General features: G+C 41.5%; 1 protein-coding gene across 2 annotated transcripts in view; it reads right to left on the reverse strand.

Annotated features, from left to right (window-relative positions):
- GTPBP8 (GTP binding protein 8) overlaps window positions 1-16,572 on the reverse strand; it is a 168,852-nt gene that overhangs the window by 52,150 nt on the left and 100,130 nt on the right. For both annotated transcript variants that reach the window (XR_014077494.1, XM_081572234.1), the window contains exon 6: window positions 7,491-7,592. Coding sequence is in view for 1 of the 2 variants with exons in the window: in XM_081572234.1 (XP_081428360.1) it covers window positions 7,491-7,592 (102 nt within the window). In the remaining variant the exon portion in view is untranslated. The remainder of the gene's footprint in view (window positions 1-7,490; window positions 7,593-16,572) is intronic.

A 16,572-nucleotide genomic window follows, 5' to 3' on the forward strand; every position in this document is an offset into this window, starting at 1 on the left:
TGACTATTAGCAAGTTCATTTATCAAAACACAGACCTAGTCTTTAAACATAAAGCAGCAAACCCTGAAAGTCCACTCCTGACCTTTAGCATCTTTGCAGCCAGAGCCTCCCTAAAGACCCTTCGGGGTCATGTCAATGACCATGTGGGTCAATACCACATGGAGGCTATTTTCAGATTTCACTTGACTGAGAGCACTTTCGTTAATCTCAAAAAGACTTTTCTCTCTTTTCTTCCTATCCCACAGGGCAATGACTCCCTTCAAAGGTAGTACAGATACCATTTCCCACTCAGTCTGTGTCTAGTTAAGGAAGTCTCTGAGGGTTGCAGAAAAAGTAGTCCTGAAGTTCAGATCACAGTTCAGATCTCACCCCTCTCGGAAGAGAGGGCTACAGTAGAGCCAGCAAAAATGCCTAAAGGAGGAAATTGTAATGTGACCCAGGCCACATTAGGGAGATGTGGTTCATTTCCAGTTTCTAATGTTCACTGAGTGGTCCTGTAACCTGGGCTGCTCAAGTGTGGGCCTATCCAAGCTGAGGGAAGGAAGTACAGTTAAACCCTTTTAATCTGTGATGCTTGTGAGTCATCACTGTGGTCATCATCGTGGGCACCAAGCCTCACTGTGCTGCAGATAGAAAAGGGATGGAAAACAGAAGAGACTTTATGGTGACCACAGGCCATAGCCTGGCAGTGTTTTTGTTTTGGTTTTTTAAATAAATAATATCTACAAGCTTATTTGTTGTCCTTTACCTCTTTCTCTTAAAAAGTAGAGTGCATTAAAATACTGGTTGCATAAATATTCTGATGTTTTGATTATTTAATGCCTACTTTATAGGTTTAGATACAAGGAGATACTTTAGTCAAAACTATTTTGTGTGGTGCCAGGCATAGAGACATGGCCAATAAACGGCAGCTATAATTATCAATTCCTGAATTCTTATAACCGAAGATCTTATTGTATTAACCAAAAACAACTACTGAATTCATTCTTGATCTCTTAAAAAACAGCATTGTAAACTGTTGTAGTATGATCTCAAGTACATAATGAAAAAGAAACACAGAAAAAAGACCCAAAGCAACTATACTAAAAGACTTAACAGTGATTGACTCTGAGTGATAGAGTTATGGATAATCTTTCCTGCTTCTTTGCACTTTGTACTACTTTTGGACTATCAGTGATCACCATTTATTACTCTGATGATGTGGGAACATACCATTTTTTAAAATGAGATTACATTTTTCAGTTACTAAAGGTAGTTTTCAACCTAATTCATCTTTCAGAAACTTTGCCATTTTCCACCTGCGTGACCTTGGGTAAGTTATTTAACCCTTTAAATCTTAGTCTCCTCCCTGTAAAATGAGGAAAGTAAGTATGTACTTTCTTCACAGGTCTGTGTGAAGATTAAATGAGAAAACAGGGAAATAACTAGCACAGAGCCTGACAGATGCAGGTACTCAGTAGTAAGTAATCTAAAACTCTGAAGTAACTCCTCCCCTTTCTTAGAGTATAAGCATCTTTATGAGCCAGTTTGGATCAGTACTGAAAATAGAGTGACTCCATTTACTTATTCCCACTGTCAGAGTCTGCCCACTGCACAATTTCTTGCTTTCTTCAACTATGCCTGATAATTGCTGGACCCAAATTTCAGAAGATTAATGTAGTCCTAAGGGCAATTATTTGAGTGTAAATAATAAAATGATGTGGTTAAACACAGGCACATGTGCTTTGGATTTGGAAAGACCAGATTTTAAATTTTCCTAATTACTAACTGTGTGATCTCGGGCAAGGGACTTACGTTTTTGGAGACTTGATTTCCTCATAGTTGGTAATTCTAACATTCATCAAGCCCCTAGTACATGTCAAGCACTGGGCTCAGCATTTTACACACATTATCTCATCTAATTAACACAGCATATTGGTGACATGTAATTATTATTCCCATTTTACAGACGAGTAATCAGTAAAGTAAGTTGCCTGAGGACACTCAGCTGGTTGTTGGTGGAGTTTGGATATTAATCCAGGCAGTCTAACTCCAGAGGCTGTGCTCTTACCCCATTTGTAAAATGGGGATCCAAATCTGAGCTGATGGGTTTATCACAATGATTAAATGGAATGATATTTGTGAGGTGCCTATGCATAGTTGGCTCTCAATAAATATATAAGATTAGAGTAGACACACTAATCTTAGGAGAAGTTTAGGAGTGCTATATACATGAAATTCCCAAGGACTATATGCTTGGAAATGCATACCTGCTATAGCATACCACTGGCTTCTCCAAGTGCATTATTTGTTGTTATTTGTGCATATCTCTCCCACACTCTTTTTCTTGACACTTAGTAGAGTATCTCAAGGAAAAGGCAAAAATTTTAAAATATCCTTCAGATTTGCTACATGATTTCTTTTAGATATTGTACTGATATTTGCTTATTATTCCAATCCTAACACTAACAATAATGGTTATCGCTTATTGAGGACTTGCCAGTTATCAGCACTGGGCTAAGGGATTTGCATGATTTCTCTCAGTGTTTCCCAACAATAAACTTACAAGTTTAGCTTTATTAGTCCCATTTTTCAGATGAGGAAACTGAGACACAGAAGAGTCAAGAAACTTGCCCAAGTTCACATGGACAATAAATGGTAAAAGCAGGATGTAAATCCAACCCAATTTGTCTGATTTTAAAATCTCTGTATTGGATTTTACCCTCGCCTCCTCCTTCTTTTTTTTTTTTTTTTCTTTTTTTATATTCGTTTGGAGAACCATCCCACTTCCCAACTCCCTGTCCCTTCTTATCTCCATTTTGTGTGTGTGTGAGTGCCTTTGTGCAGTCATGGCTAGAGAGTGGTATGAAAGGTCACCCTGGGATAAGACTATTCCGAGGATCTAGTGGGAACTGTGCCTTTTCTACTTTCCTTTAAGTCTGAGGAAGCAAAATTTACAATCAGTTCAGTTAAGTCGCTCAGTCATGTCCAACTCTTTGCGACCCCATGAATCGCAGCACGCCAGGCCTCCCTGTCCATCACCAACTCCCGGAGTCTACCCAAGCCCATGCCCATCGAGTCGGTGATGCCATCCAGCCATCTCATCCTCTGTGGTCCCCTTCTCCTCCTGCCACTAATCCCACCCAGCATTAGGGTCTTTTCCAATGAGTCAATTCTTTGCATGAGGTGGCCAAAGTATTGGAGTTTCAGCTTCAACATCAGTCCTTCCAATGAACAATCAGGACTGATTTCCTTTAGGATGGACTGGTTGGATCTCCTTGCAGTCCAAGGGACTCTCAAGAGTCTTCTCCAACACCACAGTTGAAAAGCATCAATTCTTCGGCGCTCAGCTTTCTTCACCATCCAACTCTCACATCCATACATTGCCCAGTGACCTTGTATCTTAGGGTTTGGATCAGCACCACTACACCATTGTGGTAGTCAATAGTGCTGTTTGCCAAATATTTTGTTTTTCTCTATTCTGGCATGAAGTTAAGATTAAACTTCTTGGATTCTTTATGATTGAATGGGAATACTGTGACTAATTATATTGCCTTTGAATTTTGTACAGAAGCGACATGTGACACTTTCAGGCTGGAGCTTGGAGCCTGTTTTAAGACTTTCCCGAGTATTCTTTTTCCTTTGGCACAATCACCAGCAACATTCAAGATGGTAGCTGCTCCATCAGCTTGGGTCGCTAAATGATACAAAAAGCAAAGATCCCTGCTAACTTGTAATGGACATGTGGCTTGAGTGAAAACTTTGTTGTTTTAAGCCACTAAGATTTTGGAGTTGTTTGCTACTTATAGCATAACCGAGTCTACCCTGACTAATACAACCATGCTGCAAACTATAGATGATGCAAAGCAGTGCCTGGACTTGACTTTAATAACTGCCAACAGACTCTCCCCATGACTATCACCAGTGTGGGGAGAGAGAGGAAGCCAGAGGGAGAGGAATAGAAAGAAAGTTGTGGGAGGGGGACAGAGAGAAAGAAAGGTGAGGAAGAGAGTGCAAGAGAGCACAGAACTTTCAGGAAACTATGCCTTTTACTTTGAAGAAACATCAAGGAACCACGAGGACTGAGACTGTCAGTACTTACAGTGCTCACTAAGATGACTGACTGTAAATACTTGTCAAGTTCATAATATCTTGGGTTGCCATTTTATGAACAATAGAATCTATAGGGATGCCTGTTTTTGGAACATTTCACTTGGTTTTAGAATTTACTTTAGCTGAAATTAATACAACACTCCTTGTTGGCTTTTTGAATGAGGCTAGTTTATTTCCTAGCTTTTTTTCACTCACTAGTCCAAAGTATCTAGGCCTGGGGCTCTCATGATACCAGGATAGATACATTTTTAAAAAATTTACCACATCCTTGTGCTTTAAAAAGGAGTGTCAAAACTCATTCGCATTCACATGAGTTTTCACTCTTTAACCTCTTTAAAATAAGTAAATATGCCAGCTCAAACTTGAGCTTACTCTGAAGATCTTTGTTCCTTTCATGGAGGGGGCGCAGCTTTGTGTGTGGGGGTGGGTGGGGATGACTCATTCTGGAAAGCAGCTCCTCAGCCCTCAGTCAGGAGAACAGCCAGACTCCACAGGAGGAAAGAGTGGGAGGGCAGGAGGAGGAAGAAGGCGAGCAGGGCTCACAGTGCAGAAAAACAGCCTGTGCTTACAGGAAGGACTGCAAGGTTACATGCCTCTCCAGGCAATTCCTAATGTTCCTTCTCCTTCTTGCCAGTCATTATCCCGTAACTTATTCCAGGAACCACTTGCCAGGAAGTCAGTGTTTCTGTCTTCACTAGACTGTAAGTTCCTGGAGTGCATGCACCATGTCTTGTTCATCTTTTATTCATCTTACACCCACACTTTGTACTGTGCACATTGGAGGTTACTAGTAGATGTTTGCTAAGTGAGTGAGACTTGAGGAGCTGGGACCATCCTGAAAGATACAACCAACAAACTGACCCAGAGAGAGGAGAATTAAACTTCTGCTCTCTGCCCTGCTGCAGGGTCCAGGTTGCTAACTTTTTAGTTCACACATATTCATTTGCAGCTGCTTTTTCATCTCTTATTTGATTCTACTGCTGTTCCAAAAGTTGCTGTTAAGGGACTCAGCCAACTCTCATTCCAATTCTTTATGTGCAGCGTGGGAAGAATGTCTAGAGCCAGCTTCACTGAAGAGGTCAAGATGAACGCCTAAGTCAGAGGAGGGATGGTAGATGGAATACACCCATTCAGCATCCATCTCTGTGCCCCAGGAGCTGTCACTTGGGAGAGTTTGTTCCTACCAACAGATCACAGGTTAGAAGACATTGGAGGGCCTAGAGGCCACAAAAGGTGTCTTCTAGGACTGTAGAAATACAGTTTGCTATAAGAGTTACATTACTAAAATCCATACACAATGGATGTGATTGTGATACCTGTGGAAGTAAGCCAGGATATCATCCCTAAATATGTGAGACAAAATGCTTGGGATACTTAAGATACCAATCAAGTGAACTATGAGGAAATTCAGGGAAGCAGATAGTAGGACAGTACTCAGAACCCAACCAGCTGAAAGCATACTCTTTGAAGAACACCTCTGAGCAGAATGCATCTCTCTGGGAAGTAGGATGGGGAGGGAAAATGATTAGCTTTAAGAGTTAAGGAAAAGGAAGCTTGCATAGGCACTGGACAGTGGTTCTCCTGGCCCCTGACCTTGAGAGAGTGCCTAAAGCTTCTTCAAGAAGACACGCTTTTGAAACTGAACTCACATGCCTCATTCCTAAGGAATGTGCTGATCAGGCCAAAGGGAATGACCAGTAATCTTTATCAGTTGTATTCATTAACAAATAATTAACAAACTGGCATCATGTTTGTGTGTGTGTGTGTGCGTGTGTGTGCATGTATGTGTATATCTGGATGCACACAGGGTTTGTGTGTCAGCTCTCAGGGGTATGGAATGCTACTCTAATGATGCCAGGAGAATCAGGATTCACAACCTGAAAGGATGGTGATGAGTCTCTGGGGCCAAGGCCATCTGTGGACCTTCTCTGCATCCCTGTGTGTCACGCGCTGAGCTGCCCATTGTCAGGTGCAACAGAAGATACTCTTCAAAGACTATGGCCATCCCTTTGCTTCCTGGCATGACTGTACTTTTATCCAATGTTTTCAAATGTTTTTGACTGTGACAAAAAGCCCCATGGCTCACTTACTCCATCATCTACCATATGAAGATCCATGCTCCCCAGAAAAGACATATGTTAACCCTTTCAAGGCTTACAAGCAGATCTTTCTTGCCTGATGTGAGCTTTAGACACTTCTTGAGGATCACTGTCCCAAACACTAGCCAACTTCTACTGCAGTTTTATGGCAGAAGGGTAGTCTCTTTTTCTTGGCAGTCTGTTCAACTCTGCCAACATATACACTGTGCTTACCATGTGCCAGTTGTGTGCAAAACACCTCCAACCCCTTCAAATGATAGATGCCACCAAAGCAGGAAGTAACTTTACAACTGCAACAGCTTCCTTTGTTTTGCTCACAAATCTTGCCAAGAGTCTTGACTCCCTCTGTGATAGCAGAGAAGAGAAGTCTGAAGGGGCCATACTTGACCAGTGAGCAGACCCTTCACAAGCAACTAGAGAAGAGGGCTGCGTGGAGCTCCTTGGCCCCCAAAGCCCCCTGTTCTTGGGATACGCCTGCAATTGTCCAATTATTATGAAGTCATACCTGGACTGGAAAGTAGTGATGGGGGGAAATGGATTTGCTCCCAAGTAGGAGATGCTACTCAGGGGAAACATCAAAGGGTAGGGCAGAGATCAAGACATCTCGATGGAATGACAAAGGCCCACCAAATCCATAGGTAAAAACAAACCCCTAGTAGGGAGAGGAGCACAGGAAAGGAAAATAGATGAATAGAAACATCTCCATGGTTTTTCCTACAATCAGTTGTGGCCACAGATATCATATTTTTTAAAAAGAAACCATGTCAGTCACCTACTGGTCATAACTCAACAATGATTTTTAACCTCACATCCTTTACCTATTCCTTGTGGAAAAATAACTGAACACAATAAGCTACATTCTTTGCTTGCAAAATTCTTTTCATTTTTCTACTAGACTTTTCAGCCAAAAATATTTGCCCTAAAGCTATTTAGCAAACATCTTAATTGAAGTCCCCACAAAAGACTGCTCCAGCCCCCTTTTAAAGACAATGCCCATAAGTTGAAATGCTACTAATATATACTCATGTATACAAACTTGCCTTCAGAAAGATGCAACTTATGACAGCATAGGGCAGCACAAGGTCAAATAAAAAAAATGAGTACAAAATAAAACAATAACAAGTAATCATTTAATTGTGTGAGTCATCGTAATAATATAGTCTCCCAGATACTTGAGCAGCTGACAAAGACAGTGTGGCATTTAGATTAGCATGGAAAAGGGTAATGTCATGTCCCTACTTCCAAGAAAGTTACTGGTTGTGTGGCATCCTAATTGTCCATCCTCCTTCTGGCACTTGCCTATAGAAGGGTGGTGGCAATCTTCTCCTTCTCACCACCATCCATTCAGGGTCAAGGATCCTGCCTGCGGAGGAAGCTGTCGTAGGTGATTGCAGCAGCACACTGTAGGCGTAATAAGCAGACATAAGAAATACAACCTCAGTTTTCCCATTTATAAAATGGGACTATGCATATTCCCAACTTACTTCACTAGAAGGATGCTGGAATATTTTTAAACGCCTAGCTAAGGGTTCTATGGAAAAGCATGGCACAAAGTATTGCAACTGCCATAATGTGTTAAGAAACGTAAATTACTTCAGGACCCTAAAAGTTTTCATACACAAGTCCATGCATGAGTTTCATTTTGAGCCTCATCAAAATGCTCCTTGTTTATTCAGTGTAAAGAGGATCTCAGTTTTATAAAATTAAGCTATATATGCTCCTAGAGGTAGTGTTAAAATGAGGCTCTGATATCAGTTACTACCTAATTCTTCAGGTGCCTTATCTTTGCCTCTTTGTCCTCCCCTTTCCTTCTGGAAACCCATAATCCCACAGTGTGTGTGTGTGTGTGTGTGTGTGTGTGTGTGTGTGTGTGTGTGTGTGTGTGTGTGTGTGTGTGTGTGTGTGTGTGTGTGTGTGCGCGCGCGCGTGCGCACACCGGGGGAGCTGGTGGGCTCATGTCTCAGGGAGAACACAGAAGCTGTGCCTGGATTGCAAAATAAGGCTGTGATTTCCTTTGTTCCTACTGCTGGAGCCTCCTTGGCTGATTAAGTCCGAGGCTTCTCCCAGGTTTTGTTGGTCCATGAATGGAGCCTCTTCAGTGCTCACTGGAGTGCAGTACCATTGATACTTCTTCTGCCTGCCTCCCTTCCTCTCCCAGCCCACTGAGCTGATGGATTAATCCTGCTGCTTACTTGGAAGGCTCACAGGCAGAAATGCAAGCTGAGGTAGAAGACAAGGACTAAGGTTGGAAGGAACCATGGAGACCTTCTTTCTGGAGTCTAAACTTCTCATTTTGCTTAACTGGGCTTGACTGAGGCCCAGGGCAGAGCAATTAGAGGCCTGGCCCAAGTTCCATAGCAGCAAGTTAGGGAGAGCCTTGACCTCCAAGGCTTCCCAGCCTTCCTACCAAAGGCACTTCTCGGAAGGAAGCCTGCAAGAGCTCTGCTGCTCTTGCTATAGAACAATACACTGGATCTAGACACAGAACAATCATACCCTACCTACACATATCCTTCGCATTCTCACAGCCAAGTGAGGGATCTGGTGACTAAAATCACGGATCTTTGTTGGGAGTGATGAAGTGGGTCTAGAGTACTGTCTAATAAGAGTCAGAAAGCTGCCTTGTGTTAGCTACTAATTTGTCTGTAATTTCTGTTTTCCTGTCATATCCCTCAGTCTCACATACATGCCTCAAATTCTTGAGTCTACAGGTTATCTAACCCCAGAGTCCTTGTCAGAGACCGGTTTCTGACAATTTTCCTCTTTAAAGATAAAACTTTATAGCATTTATTGCTTCCTGACATATTATATGTTTATTTGTTTGACTGTCTCCTGTCACTAAAATGTAAGCATTCTTAGGGCAAGGACTTTATTTTGTTCACAAATATATCCACCTCTAGCACCTGTAATGCTGTCTACATCACAATAAATACTCAAAAATATTTTTTGTGGAATGAATGAATAAAGGAATAAACTAAAATTACCTTTCTTTGTACAACACTAGAAGAGAAAAACAAAGTGTACCCTTGGCTAGTACGGGAGTGAACAGCCTTGCACCTTCTTTCTTCTTGGTTCTCAGTCCCTCCCCAAACCCCCTTTCCCACACCATGCCCCCAGAATTCCAATCACTGTCCCCTGCTTTGTTCCCTTCTCAAAATAATCTGGTTCTTTTCCTTCACAACAGATTACAAACAACTGATAGCCATTTAAAAGTAAAACCTTCCAGGGGATGTTTTAGAAAAACTCTAAACCGTAAGTCGAATGGATGAGTCCCTAATGATAGAATTACAGGTACTGGCCAACAGAGGGGAGATGGGGTCAGAGGTAGTAGGCCTTCATAGAGCCTGGCATAATCCAGCATTTTCACAGCCTTGGGATGCTACTGATCATGAAAATAGAATTCCAGAGAAACTTTGGAACTGATCATCGAATGGTGGTCAGAGAGTAGTCAAATCTTATCTGCAAATAGAGAGTGTCAGGATTTGAGAAAAATTGGTCATTTGTATGGTGGTATTCCCAGTGTAAATGAGCAAAACATTTAAAAATGCAGTTTGACAATATATAGTGAGAGCCAACAAATAATTAAACCATTTAATCCAGGCATTTTACTTCTGTGAAGTTATTCTAAAAAAAGCAAGAATAAGAGAAAAGCTTTATGTGCAAAGAGTACATTGCCATGTTGTTTCTAGCAGTTAAAATTTGGAAAGAACCCTAAATGATGAATAGCAAAGAGGAAAAACACAATGTAAACTTTACAACAAGAGATCTGAGTTGCACTACACTGGATCTATTTACTAGGTGTGAGAACTTGGATAAATTATTTAATATCTCCAAGCTTCAGTTTCCTTGTCTGTAAAATTCCTTCTCTATAATAACAGTGCCTAATTCATGGAGCTGCAAGGGTTAAATGAGATCATTGCAGATAAAGTACTTAGCATAGTGCCATAGTTTTCACTTAGCACAAGCACATAGTTATTACTTTATTATTATTATTTCAATCGGTGACATTATATCTTGGTGGGATGAATTAGTGAACCAGAACACCTAAATCTCCCAACATTCTAGATAAATGAATATTACAGAAATCATATTGAAGATAAATGAATATTACAGAAATCATATCGAAGCCTGAGGCCCCATTATGAGTACACATTTTCTTATCAGTATGGGTTTGAGATTTGTTGATTCCAAACAGGCAGGACTCGAGGGTATCTTTGCTCAGAGGTTGCCTCACATTTTCACCCCTAATTAACCAAAAATAACTTGGCTTTGAAGAACAGGGCAGATAATCCCTTTCAACTGTTTTGCCTGGGTACATTCTCCTGAGGGAGGAGAATTGTGGGTGGAATGGGGAAAGAAAGAGGTGAAAGGGGTCTAATTAAGGAGATAGCTTCTTCTCTGGCTTTCCAGCTGTTTCTGAACTTGTTTTTAACCGTGGAACCCCTCACAAAGTTTTTACCCCCTCCCTTTCTCCCCTCGTCTTGACCCCCAGCTCAGTTCTCAAATCTGATGTTACTACTGGTCTATGCAGATCTGGAATCCCTCAAAGAGCAGGGGATGCCTAATTGGGGAAACTCTGAGAGCCATCATTAATAAGTGGTCTGGAATTGGACCTTGAAAAATAATAATAACAAACGTATTGGCTCAATCTACGCAAGCTTATCCTTTTTCCAACCCCTGGGGCCCTGGCTCCTTTATTTACCTACCGCAGATTAGACTCTAAATCCGGGATTTTTCTCTTTTTAACTGTTCATGGGATAGTAATTTGATCTTCTTGGCTTCTTGTCTATTTGTTTTATTGTTGCAGAAGTGTGTGTGTGTGTGTGTGTGTGTGTCTGTGTGCGTGTGATTTATTTACAGTAAAGGTTCTAGGGCTGCCCCCTGGTGCTTGTGAATTTATGTCCATGGAAAAGTTGGGGTACACATTTCTTGGGTATAGCTTACAAATATTAAACATTAAATATCTGTTGACATTTGTATATCTGAGTATTTGGACATATTTGTATCAACTTTTATGTTAGCCAAAAAGAACTGCCTGCCAAGAAAAGTATGTTTCCCACTTAAAGTTCTAGAATGATATAACACCCCAAATGAATGAAAGAGGAAGTGGTGCTATACAAGGATTGCAATTACACACCATACACTTTCTAGATTATTTAAGAAAGCGGGCAGGACCACATTATGGTTTTCATGGGCCTTTTGTGTGCCCCTTTCTCCACTAAAAGTATTAAAAATGATTGTTTATAACTTCTTTGAATATAATAAATTATATTTGTTTTTCTCTTCTGATTTTATGACAAATCAAAACATTTCTGCAGGTCCTTAGAAGGATTGTGGGTTCCCTGTGCCTGCCGTTCCCAGTGGGTGTCAGCCTGGATCTGGGACCTGGCTGAGAGAAAGGACTGTGGGGAAGGGAGCCCAAGTCCTTCCCACAAAAGCTGCACCACTTAGCCTTCCATTTCCAATGTCTGAGAGCTTAGGGATTTCTCATGTAAAATTCTTGCTATCAGTAGTAAGGAAGTGCACTGTGGTGGTTTGTGTCAGACTTAGAGGTGAATTCCAGCTCTACCACTTGCTAGCTCTGTGACCTTGGGCAGTCATTTCACGTCTCTGAGCCTCAGCTTCCTCATCTGTAGGATGTGGAAAATAATGCATCCCTCATGGTGTCGTGAGAATTTAAAGAGATGACGGATGTAAAATGTCTTAACCCAGTGTCTGGCACTTTGGAGAGACATGCACTCCATAACAACTATTATCATTTGCATTTCTGTTTGGGGGCTTTTGTGCACTATGACTTTAGTCACCTGGCTCCAAGTGCAATGAAATCGTAAGGCAGACATGCATCCAGATGAGTAAGAGTCAGGTGTGCCTAGTAGACAAACTCGCTTGATGCTGAAAGACACATTGACTGGTTCTTTATGGATCCAACAGGCACGTTCCTGTGTGAAGTGTCTCAACATTTCCTGCTGAACCTATGCCCATCCCTTAGCTCCAATGTGCCATAGTCTGGTTACTGGTAGCTCAAGGCACCTACGTTAGAGGTTCCAGTCTTCCCAGAACCCACCTAGCCCACCAGCAAGTTTTCATTCTTCAGACTCTTCTTTCCTTTGTTCCTTTCCACTCTCAAATTAAGGTTTTCCACATGGTTCACTGCCCTCTCCAAATCTAAGTTTCTTGTTTTTTCATGCACTTCATTGTTCTAGTTCATCCCTGCCTCCCTCCATATATCCTAAAATTAACAGTTATCTTAAAAAAAAAAATTATCCTATGCTGCACATAGTCTTCCAAGCAATACTACAAGGTAATGATGATAATCTTCATTTTTATAGATGAGGAAACTGAAGCTCAAAACAGTTAAGTGACTTCACCAAAATCAGCCTAAAAGGATTTGAATCTCTATCTTTGTGATGCTGAACCTTACTATGCTTTTTCCATTAGTTAGCTCCATAATTCTTTATCTGCAATTTCCACATCTGAAAAGGAGTTCTAAAAATCACAAAATGTTTTGTCTCAAAATTCTTTCTGTCAAAGCCCTGACATGAACCAATGAGGTTGGTTATAATGTTCACTTAGTGAGTTCAATGAAGTCCAGAATTCCCTGGTCACTGCTTTTTCTGCTATCATGTTCTATTACTTAAAGTTTAAAAAAAAAGGAAAGCGATAAGCCCCAGACTTAAGTACTCCCTTACCTAGTAGAAAAACTCGAGTGGCAAGGTTTTTTTTGGAAAAACCCTTACCAGCTCGAGTGGTGCAGGGCCCCACATGTCCTAGCAATGACCCTGTAGAGCAAGAGAACACAAGCAGATTGGAACTCTGAACTCTAATCCTGCAGCTAAGCCAGAGCAATATTCCGTGTGGGCTTATACTGAATTTCCCATCCAGGTCCCAGTAGAGCTGATCCAAACTGGCCTAGCAGCTCTTCCCAAAAAGCAGAACTTGGGCCACAGTGAAGTAAAATAAATCTCCCAACTTGGCCATCGAAGGGAGAAGATTGAATCCTGCTGCTGACAAAGAGGCTCACTGGGACAAGAGCAAAACAGCCAGCCAGTGTCCTTTGTTTAGGAAAACAAGCTGTTTGAATTACACATGAGCATATAGTTAAAAATCCCTCGGTAAGATTCCTACCCTGCCCTTTACAACCCCGGGATAGACAGAAGTATCCTGGGTATTCACAGCGGAACTATACAGGCCCAGGAGACAGAGGAGACAGAAGAGATACCAGCTCAGAGGACAAGAGACTAGGACCCGAGACATCTCATCCTGGAGCTTCCCTCTGTGGCAAGTGGTTCACTTCATCTCTCTCTTCCTGAAAATGGTGAGCTGAAACCCAGTCCAAACTATAGCCTCTCTACGTCTCTGGGATTTGGAAACCTGAGAAGAATGTGACATGGGGAGGGGCTGAGAGGTTTAAATGTGGAGATTCCTGGTGGAAAGCAACTGCCCATCTATGAGGCTCAAGAAGGGCTGGTCTTCCTGAGGGAGCTGTCAGAAGTGAATCCTAGTGAGGCTGGTCTACAGGCACATGCCCTGACGTTCCTCTCAGGCAGTGTCTGGAAGCCAGGTGAGTCTGTAGAACCTCACTGGGCACAGAGAAAAATGAGTGGGGAATGAACAGTTAGCCATAAAAGCTCTCAAAGTGACCCCCAACTTCATGTCAGTTCTCCATCCTCATTGAGTAAATGCCTGAGGAGGGACCTTTGGCTTCTCCTAGTTTGGGTGATATTATTTCCATATTTGGACTCTGCCTTAGAAATAATGTGACCCATCCCTCACTAGAACAGGGGAAATAATACTGTTCAGACTGGAACAGAGTCTAATCTAACATATTCTTGGACTTTGCAAAAGTACACTGCATATCTTGTCTTTTATTTCTGGGCATTGTCTTAGTCGAGGGTACAGGGAGATTGGGAGAGGAGAGTCATATGAAAGGATTATAACATTGAGTGTGGGTGCTGGGTTATTCCTTACATGCTTTCAATACTTGATGAAAAAAAGGTACAAAGAACAGTCTGTTATTTTCAACATCTTGAAGCCCACAGATACACCTGGATGCCATTGGAGGCAATTGCTAGTGATAGACAAAAGGGTATTCACAGCTGGAGAACTGTGGAAGATTTGGAAAGAGCTCTGGACATCATCAAACACTACTCCTTTAAATAAGGGATGAGAACACTGATGTCCAAAGACAGTGAGGGGCATTCTTAAATGACTGAAGAAATGCAGTTCAAAAAACCACATGATTTTTCCACGTGGCCACAGAGGCATCTTGGTATAGTCTAGCCAGTTCGGTACCCCTAGCTACATTTACTTCTTATTGGTCAAGGGAGGAGGATCCACTCATGCTAAGCTTCCTTTTCTCAAATGTAAAATGAAAAAGCTAGATAATACCAAGTTTTGGCAGGGATGTGGGCTCAGAGGACCCTCGTTTGCTGCTGATGAAATATGGATAGTGTAGCCATTCTGGAAAGCAATCTGGCTGTACTTGGTCAAATAAATATTTATAAACCTAATGACCCAACAATTTTATCCCCAGACATACTATTCCAATGAAGTACTTACAATATGTCATAGGGGATAGACGCAAGGATGCTTATTCTGGTACTCTCTGTGGTGTCAGGGGTCTGGATAGATAAAGTACAGTGGAGGCCCACCCTGGAGTACCGGGCAGCAAAAAGAAGCAACAAAAGAGATGAGCACATGGCAACGTACATGATCTTAAACTGGTACTCCAAGGGGGACAAAGTAAGAAGTAGGCTGTGATATATAAATGATCATACTAAACGAAGCAAGCCAGACAAGAATCATGAAGCAGGGAAAGGCCTCACAGATTTTCTGGTCAGAAACTCCAGTCTGGGGTGCTTGAACAAGTGAACGATAAAGACAAAAATAGTGGCTCTGAAAGCTTTTCTTCAATAACTTTAAAAGGTTGAAAGAAATCATACATTTAACTTTCAAAAAACTCCCTAACTGATGATGATGTCAGTTTTTAGCACTGAGAACTCGCAAGGATTTGAGGCTCAGGTTGGCTGATGACATCATTGAAAAAATATAGGAATGGGGGCTTTGGTAGTGACAACTAAGGGACCCAAGATCAAGATCAAATCCCACTTTGGAGGCTTGGTAACTGAGATTCTCAGTGAGTTGTGACACGTTATAGAAAATGATTGGGTGGACTTTTCAGAAACTCTTAGAGCCTCTCAGTTCACATAAAACCTCTGAATGAATGATGATGTTGACGTTTGTTTACTTCAAGATTAGGTTTGAGTAAGTAGCATTTCCCTTTTTTTCATTTTTATTTCGTTCATGGTTGGGTGCTGGAGAAGGAACTTGAAACAAAAGACAGTACTTGGCCCAAATCTTAGAGTGGGATGCAGACATGTATGGACTCATTCCCTCTTTAATTTATAGGGATGGAGCAGACAGCAGCCCCCAAACCTAAAATCCTGTTTGCCTAAGCAGTCTGCTACTGATGTATTAAATGGTACTTAAGATTTAGAAGTTTCATTTGCCAGTACTAAACAAACCACTGAAATAAGCTCCATACAAACTCCTTTGAGAACTGTGCTGTGTATAAGTTAACCACATTATCTCACAAAACTGAAGTGTCCATAGCAAACAGTAACTTCCAATACCAGGAAGACGTCTCTGTGTATATAGGTACTCTGTGTGGGGAGGTTGAAAAACAGGAGAATCTGTGGTTAGACTTTGCTCTACTTCAGCCCATCTGGAAAATTACTTCTGCTCACTTGAATGCCCCTGACTGTAAGCAAAGATCAGTTGTTTCATAAAAGCACCTAAAGGCTAACATACATTAAGATGGGGTAACACTGCCATTGATTTCCAAGAATTTCTTAGTGGCTGAATCTCGGTGGCTGGGACAATATGAAGAGGTTTGCTAAGAGAGTGAATCTTTGTATTCAGGCACAAAACACAGTTTACACAGTTCCTACAGAAATGTTCCAGAGGAGGCTGTGCCCCTCCTACTATCACCTTATTCCTCTGAGATCTGACCATCCTTGGCTCACTTAGATTTCATGCAAACAAGTTTTCCAAGGAAAACATGGAAAAGACTTTTTAAAGTAATCACTCTGTCTTTATGTTCTGAGAAGGAGAAAAGGGATGGGAAGAGGACCCAGTGTGAAGAGCAAATTGGAAGACAAACTTGTGACTTTTTTTCTCTAAGGCTGTAGTTTATGTTTTTATATTTATTTTATATTTATTTTATTTACCATAACACTCACCATTTTAAAGTGTACAATTCAGCAATTTTAGTACATTCACAAGGCTGTACAACCACCAATGCTATCTAATTCTGGAACATTTCACCACCCTCACTCCCAAGGAAGAATCCCTGTAGCCTTTAGCAGTCACACAGGTCGGT

This window comes from Giraffa tippelskirchi, chromosome 2 (assembly GCF_054371585.1).
Source record: "Giraffa tippelskirchi isolate mGirTip1 chromosome 2, T2T-mGirTip1v1.2.pri, whole genome shotgun sequence".
In the NCBI taxonomy this organism is placed as follows: Eukaryota; Metazoa; Chordata; class Mammalia; order Artiodactyla; family Giraffidae; genus Giraffa; species Giraffa tippelskirchi.